This window comes from Oncorhynchus gorbuscha, unplaced genomic scaffold (genome assembly GCF_021184085.1).
Source record: "Oncorhynchus gorbuscha isolate QuinsamMale2020 ecotype Even-year unplaced genomic scaffold, OgorEven_v1.0 Un_scaffold_295, whole genome shotgun sequence".
Lineage (NCBI taxonomy): Eukaryota > Metazoa > Chordata > Actinopteri > Salmoniformes > Salmonidae > Oncorhynchus > Oncorhynchus gorbuscha.
This window is the reverse complement of record NW_025745159.1, coordinates 815323-822822: the sequence shown is the minus strand read 5'-3', so window position 1 is coordinate 822822 and position 7500 is coordinate 815323. Positions and strand designations below refer to the sequence as shown.

Here is a 7500-nt window from a genome sequence, read left to right as displayed (position 1 = left end):
ATACTACCTCATACCCCTACCTACATGTACATGCTACCTCATACCCCTACCTACATGTACATACTACCTCATACCCCTACCTACATGAACATACTACCTCATACCCCTACCTACATGTACATACTACCTCATACCCCTACCTACATGTACATGCTACCTCATACCCCTACCTACATGTACATACTACCTCATACCCCAACCTACATGAACATACTACCTCATACCCCTACCTACATGTACATACTACCTCATACCCCTACCTACATGAACATACTACCTCATACCCCTACCTACATGTACATACTACCTCGACTACCTCATACCCCTACCTACATGTACATGCTACCTCATACCCCTACCTACATGAACATACTACCTCATACCCCTACCTACATGAACATACTACCTCATACCCCTACCTACATGTACATACTACCTCATACCCCTACCTACATGAACATACTACCTCATACCCCTACCTACATGTACATACTACCTCATACCCCTACCTACATGAACATACTACCTCATACCCCTACCTACATGTACATACTACCTCGACTACCTCATACCCCTACCTACATGTACATGCTACCTCATACCCCTACCTACATGTACATGCTACCTCATACCCCTACCAACATGTACATACTACCTCATACCCCTACCTACATGTACATACTACCTCATACCCCTACCAACATGAACATATTACCTCATACCCCTACCTACATGTACATACTACCTCATACCCCTACCTACATGAACATACTACCTCATACCCCTACCTACATGTACATACTACCTCATACCCCTACCTACATGAACATACTACCTCATACCCCTACCTACATGTACATACTACCTCATACCCCTACCTACATGAACATACTACCTCATACCCCTACCTACATGTACATACTACCTCGACTACCTCATACCCCTACCTACATGTACATGCTACCTCATACCCCTACCTACATGTACATGCTACCTCATACCCCTACCAACATGTACATACTACCTCATACCCCTACCTACATGTACATACTACCTCATACCCCTACCAACATGAACATATTACCTCATACCCCTACCTACATGTACATACTACCTCATACCCCTACCTACATGTACATACTACCTCATACCCCTACCAACATGTACATACTACCTCATACCCCTACCTACATGTACATACTACCTCTACTACCTCATACCCCTACCAACATGCACATACTACCTCATACCCCTACCAACATGCACATACTACCTCATACCCCTACCTACATGTACATACTACCTCATACCCCTACCAACATGCACATACTACCTCATACCCCTACCTACATGTACATACTACCTCGACTACCTCATACCCCTACCTACATGTACATACTACCTCATACCCCTACCTACATGAACATACTACCTCGACTACCTCATACCCCTACCTACATGTACATACTACCTCATACCCCTACCTACATGAACATACTACCTCATACCCCTACCAACATGCACATACTACCTCATACCCCTACCTACATGTACATACTACCTCGACTACCTCATACCCCTACCTACATGTACATACTACCTCATACCCCTACCTACATGAACATACTACCTCGACTACCTCATACCCCTACCTACATGTACATACTACCTCATACCCCTACCTACATGTAGATACTACCTCATACTCCTACCAACATGTAGATACTACCTCATACTCCTACCAACATGTACATACTACCTCATACCCCTACCTACATGTAGATACTACCTCATACTCCTACCAACATGTAGATATTACCTCATACCCCTACCTACATGTACCGGTACCCCCTGTATATAGCCTCCACATTGACTCTGTACCGGTACCCCTGTATATAGCCTCCACATTGACTCTGTACCGGTACCCTGTATATAGCCTCCACATTGACTCTGTACCGGTACCCCCTGTATATAGCCTCCACATTGACTCTGTACCGGTACCCCTGTATATAGCCTCCACATTGACTCTGTACCGGTACCCCTGTATATAGCCTCCACATTGACTCTGTACCAGTACCCCCTGTATATAGCCTCCACATTGACTCTGTACCGGTACCCCCTGTATATAGCCTCCACATTGTCTCTGTACCGGTACCCCCTGTATATAGCCTCCACATTGACACTGTACCGGTACCCCCTGTATATAGCCTCCACATTGACTCTGTACTGGTACCCCCTGTATATAGCCTCCACATTGACTCTGTACCGGTACCCCCTGTATATAGCCTCCACATTGACTCTGTACCGGTACCCCCTGTATATAGCCCCCACATTGACACTGTACCGGTACCCCCTGTATATAGCCTCCACATTGACACTGTACCGGTACTGAGACAGGAGCAGGGGGAGAAACATGGTAGGGTGTGTGTGTGTGTGTGCGTGCGTGCGTGCGTGCGTGCGTGTGACTGTGGAGAACAGAGGCTTGTTTCCCATCAGTTCATGTTCCCCACAGACACACACACACACACACACACACACACACACACACACACACACACACACACACACACAACACACACACACACCCTACCATGTTTCTCCCCCTGCTCCTGTCTCAGTCCCCACTCTGCCTGTCTCACCATGTGGTCGTTGGCACTCCACAGCCCAGACACATTAGACAAACACCATGAATTGGATGCAGGTTTGTGCTTTCATCTCGGGACACGTCTGCCCCCGCCCCCCCCTCCTCCTTGAAGAACAACGCGGTGATGTCATTTCACGAGCCTTCAGATCCTCCCGGAGAAGACGATGGCGTGAGGTTACCAGTTGCCACTGCCGGTTAGGCGAAGAACCTTAACAGGCAGGACTGTGACGGCTTTACAACGCAGACCACAAACGGCAGTCTTTCTAGTTGGCTGTTCATCAGGCTTTAGTGGCTGACCGCGCCCGGTCCAAACTACTCCCTGTTCTCAGCATGCTTATCCCTGCTACCAGTTTAGTCTTCTCTGAGGGGAACGACACGTTCTCTCTGAGGGGAACGACACGTCCTCTCTGAGGGGAACGACACGTCCTCTCTATGAGGAACGACAAGTCCTCTCAATGAGGAACGACAAGTCCTCTCTGGGAGGAACGACAAGTCCTCTCTGGGAGGAACGACACGTCCTCTCTGGGAGGAACGACACGTCCTCTCTGGGAGGAACGACACGTCCTCTCTGGGAGGAACGACAAGTCCTCTCTGACGGGAACGACAAGTCCTCTCTGACGGGAACGACAAGTCCTCTCTGACGGGGAAGGACAAGTCCTCTCTGGGAGGAAGGACAAGTCCTCTCTGGGAGGAACGACAAGTCCTCTCTGGGAGGAACGACAAGTCCTCTCTGGGAGGAACGACAAGTCCTCTCTGGGAGGAACGACAAGTCCTCTCTGGGAGGAACGACACGTTCTCTCTATGAGGAACGACACGTCCTCTCTGGGAGGAACGACAAGTCCTCTCTGGGAGGAATGACAAGTCCTCTCTGGGAGGAATGACAAGTCCTCTCTGACGGGAACGACAAGTCCTCTCTGGGGGGAACGACAAGTCCTCTCTGGGAGGAACGACAAGTCCTCTCTGGGAGGAACGACAAGTCCTCTCTGGGAGGAACGACACGTTCTCTCTATGAGGAACGACACGTCCTCTCTGGGAGGAACGACAAGTCCTCTCTGGGAGGAATGACAAGTCCTCTCTGGGAGGAATGACAAGTCCTCTCTGGGAGGAACGACAAGTCCTCTCTGGTCACGTTACACTCCGTTGTCCTACCGAGCAAAAAGGGCATTTACTGCTCATAGTGTGGACACCTTTCACAGTATCTTCATAGCGTGGAACTGAGAAAATACCTTTAATTTACCTTGGTGTCACAGTATCTTCATGAAAATACCTTTAATTTACCTTGGTGTCACAGTATCTTCATGAAAAATACCTTTAATTTACCTTGGTGTCACAGTATCTTCATGCAGTTACTGGCTAACATGACCCCCCATTGTCTCCTGAACACAATACAACCGAGGCAGGATACTTGTCCACATGATTAAGAATGTATTTAATGAAGCAAAACATGACATGAACTCATTTTCGAACAATTTAGCAGTTAGTGCCTTTTTTGTTGCTTGGTTAGGTGCAGTGCAGAGTGGGAAATAACTCCCTGTCTTCTCCTGTCTTCTCCTGTCGTCTCCTGTCTTCTCCTGTCTTCTCCTGTCGTCTCCTGTCGTCTCCTGTCTTCTCCTGCCGTCTCCTGTCTTCTCCTGTCGTCTCCTGTCTTCTCCTGTCTTCTCCTGTCGTCTCCTGTCGTCTCCTGTCTTCTCCTGTCGTCTCCTGTCTTCTCCTGTCGTCTCCTGTCCTCTCCTGTCTTCTCCTGTCTTCTCCTGTCTTCTCCTGTCTTCTCCTGTCATCTCCTGTCTTCTCCTGTCGTCTCCTGTCTTCTCCTGTCGTCTCCTGTCTTCTCCTGTCGTCTCCTGTCTTCTCCTGTCTTCTCCTGTCGTCTCCTGTCTTCTTCTGTCTTCTTCTGTCGTCTCCTGTCTTCTCCTGTCGTCTCCTGTCTTCTCCTGTCGTCTCCTGTCTTCTCCTGTCGTCTCCTGTCCTCTCCTGTCTTCTCCTGTCTTATCTCCTGTCATCTCCTGTCGTCTCCTGTCATCTCCTGTCTTCTCCTGTCTTCTCCTGTCTTCTCCTGTCGTCTCCTGTCTTCTTCTGTCATCTCCTGTCTTCTCCTGTCTTCTTCTGTCATCTCCTGTCTTGTCCTGTCATCTCCTGTATTCTCATGTCTTCTCCTGTCGTCTCCTGTCATCTCCTGTCATCTCCTGTCTTCTTCTGTCATCTCCTGTCTTCTCCTGTCTTCTCCCGTCGTCTCCTGTCTTCTCCTGTCATCTCCTGTCATCTCCTGTCTTCTCCTGTCTTCTTCTCTCTTCTCCTGTCTTCTCCTGTCTTCCTGTCTTCTTCACCCGTCTTCCTGTCTTCTTCTCCCGTCGTCTCCTGTCTACTCCTGTCTTCTCTAGGCCTGTTCTCTCCCAGATACAGCGGTGCTCAGCCTTGCCCCAGCGGGAGAGAACACACCTTCCACACCTGTCTCTGTGGCCTGCTGGGACCTGCTGAGAAAGGAGGGGGAGATCCCTCAGTTCCCTCTACCAACCAGACACATGATGTTCAGCTGCCTGCCCACCATAGACTCTGGACCTGCAGCTGGGTCTGAGTCCTGGAGCCTCCCGGCCCCCATCAGACCTGACTTCCCCAGGCAGAGTGTGGCCGTCCCTGGGGAGATCTGCAGTAGCAGTGGCCTGAGCACCAGGTGGGTGAAACAGAACAGAACAGAGAGACTACAGGATCTATCGTCTCTCTGTTCTGTCAGGGTCTGTTCTCTCTCTGTCCTGTAGTCTCTCTGTCCTGTAGTCTCTCTGTCCTGTAGTCTCTCTGTCCTGTCAGGGTCTGTTCTCTCTCTGTCCTGTAGTCTCTCTGTTCTGTAGTCTCTCTGTTCTGTAGTCTCTCTGTTCTGTAGTCTCTCTGTTCTGTCAGGGTCTGTTCTCTCTCTGTCCTGTAGTCTCTCTGTTCTGTAGTCTCTCTGTCCTGTAGTCTCTCTGTTCTGTAGTCTCTCTGTTCTGTAGTCTCTCTGTTCTGTCAGGGTCTGTTCTCTCTCTGTTCTGTAGTCTCTCTGTCCTGTAGTCTCTCTGTTCTGTTCTCTCTCTGTTCTGTAGTCTCTCTGTTCTGTCAGGGTCTGTTCTCTCTCTGTTCTGTAGTCTCTCTGTTCTGTAGTCTCTCTGTTCTGTAGTCTCTCTGTTCTGTAGTCTCTCTGTTCTGTAGTCTCTGTTCTGTAGTCTCTCTGTTCTGTAGTCTCTCTGTTCTGTAGTCTCTGTTCTGTAGTCTCTCTGTTCTGTAGTCTCTCTGTTCTGTCAGGGTCTGTTCTCTCTCTGTCCTGTAGTCTCTCTGTTCTGTAGTCTCTCTGTTCTGTAGTCTCTCTGTTCTGTAGTCTCTCTGTTCTGTAGTCTCTCTGTTCTGTTCTCTCTCTGTTCTGTCAGGGTCTGTTCTCTCTGTTCTGTAGTCTCTCTGTTCTGTAGTCTCTCTGTTCTGTTCTCTCTCTGTTCTGTCAGGGTCTGTTCTCTCTCTGTTCTGTAGTCTCTCTGTCCTGTAGTCTCTCTGTTCTGTAGTCTCTCTGTCCTGTAGTCTCTCTGTCCTGTAGTCTCTCTGTTCTGTCAGGGTCTGTTCTCTCTCTGTTCTGTAGTCTCTCTGTTCTGTAGTCTCTCTGTTCTGTAGTCTCTCTGTTCTGTTCTCTCTCTGTTCTGTAGTCTCTCTGTTCTGTCAGGGTCTGTTCTCTCTCTGTCCTGTAGTCTCTCTGTTCTGTAGTCTCTCTGTTCTGTAGTCTCTCTGTTCTGTAGTCTCTCTGTCCTGTAGTCTCTCTGTTCTGTAGTCTCTCTGTTCTGTAGTCTCTCTGTCCTGTAGTCTCTCTGTTCTGTCAGGGTCTGTTCTCTCTCTGTTCTGTAGTCTCTCTGTCCTGTAGTCTCTCTGTTCTGTAGTCTCTCTGTCCTGTAGTCTCTCTGTTCTGTCAGGGTCTGTTCTCTCTCTGTTCTGTAGTCTCTCTGTCCTGTAGTCTCTCTGTTCTGTAGTCTCTCTGTCCTCTAGTCTCTCTGTTCTGTCAGGGTCTGTTCTCTCTGTCCTGTAGTCTCTCTGTCCTGTAGTCTCTCTGTTCTCTCTGTTCTGTAGTCTCTCTGTTCTGTAGTCTCTCTGTTCTGTAGTCTCTCTGTTCTGTAGTCTCTCTGTTCTCTCTGTTCTGTAGTCTCTCTGTTCTGTAGTCTCTCTGTTCTGTAGTCTCTCTGTCCTGTAGTCTCTCTGTTCTGTCAGGGTCTGTTCTCTCTCTGTTCTGTAGTCTCTCTGTTCTGTAGTCTCTCTGTCCTGTAGTCTCTCTGTTCTGTCAGGGTCTGTTCTCTCTCTGTTCTGTAGTCTCTCTGTTCTGTAGTCTCTGTTCTGTAGTCTCTCTGTTCTGTAGTCTCTCTGTTCTGTTCTCTCTCTGTTCTGTCAGGGTCTGTTCTCTCTCTGTCCTGTAGTCTCTCTGTTCTGTAGTCTCTCTGTTCTGTAGTCTCTCTGTTCTGTAGTCTCTCTGTCCTGTAGTCTCTCTGTTCTGTCAGGGTCTGTTCTCTCTCTGTTCTGTAGTCTCTCTGTTCTGTAGTCTCTCTGTTCTGTAGTCTCTCTGTTCTGTCAGGGTCTGTTCTCTCTCTGTCCTGTAGTCTCTCTGTTCTGTAGTCTCTCTGTTCTGTAGTCTCTGTTCTGTAGTCTCTGTTCTGTAGTCTCTGTCCTGTAGTCTCTCTGTTCTGTAGTCTCTCTGTTCTGTCAGGGTCTGTTCTCTCTCTGTTCTGTAGTCTCTCTGTTCTGTAGTCTCTCTGTCCTGTAGTCTCTCTGTTCTGTAGTCTCTCTGTTCTGTAGTCTCTCTGTTCTGTAGTCTCTCTGTCCTGTAGTCTCTCTGTTCTGTAGTCTCTCTGTTCTGTAGT

At 48.7% G+C, this 7500-nt stretch overlaps 1 protein-coding gene across 1 annotated transcript in view; it reads left to right on the top strand.

Moving 5' to 3' along the window:
- LOC124017626 (vacuolar protein sorting-associated protein 13B-like) overlaps positions 1-7500 on the top strand; it is a 269473-nt gene that overhangs the window by 219501 nt on the left and 42472 nt on the right. Inside the window, 1 exon segment of the mRNA XM_046332879.1 lies at positions 5023-5312. Within this exon segment, the coding sequence (XP_046188835.1) occupies positions 5023-5312 (290 nt within the window).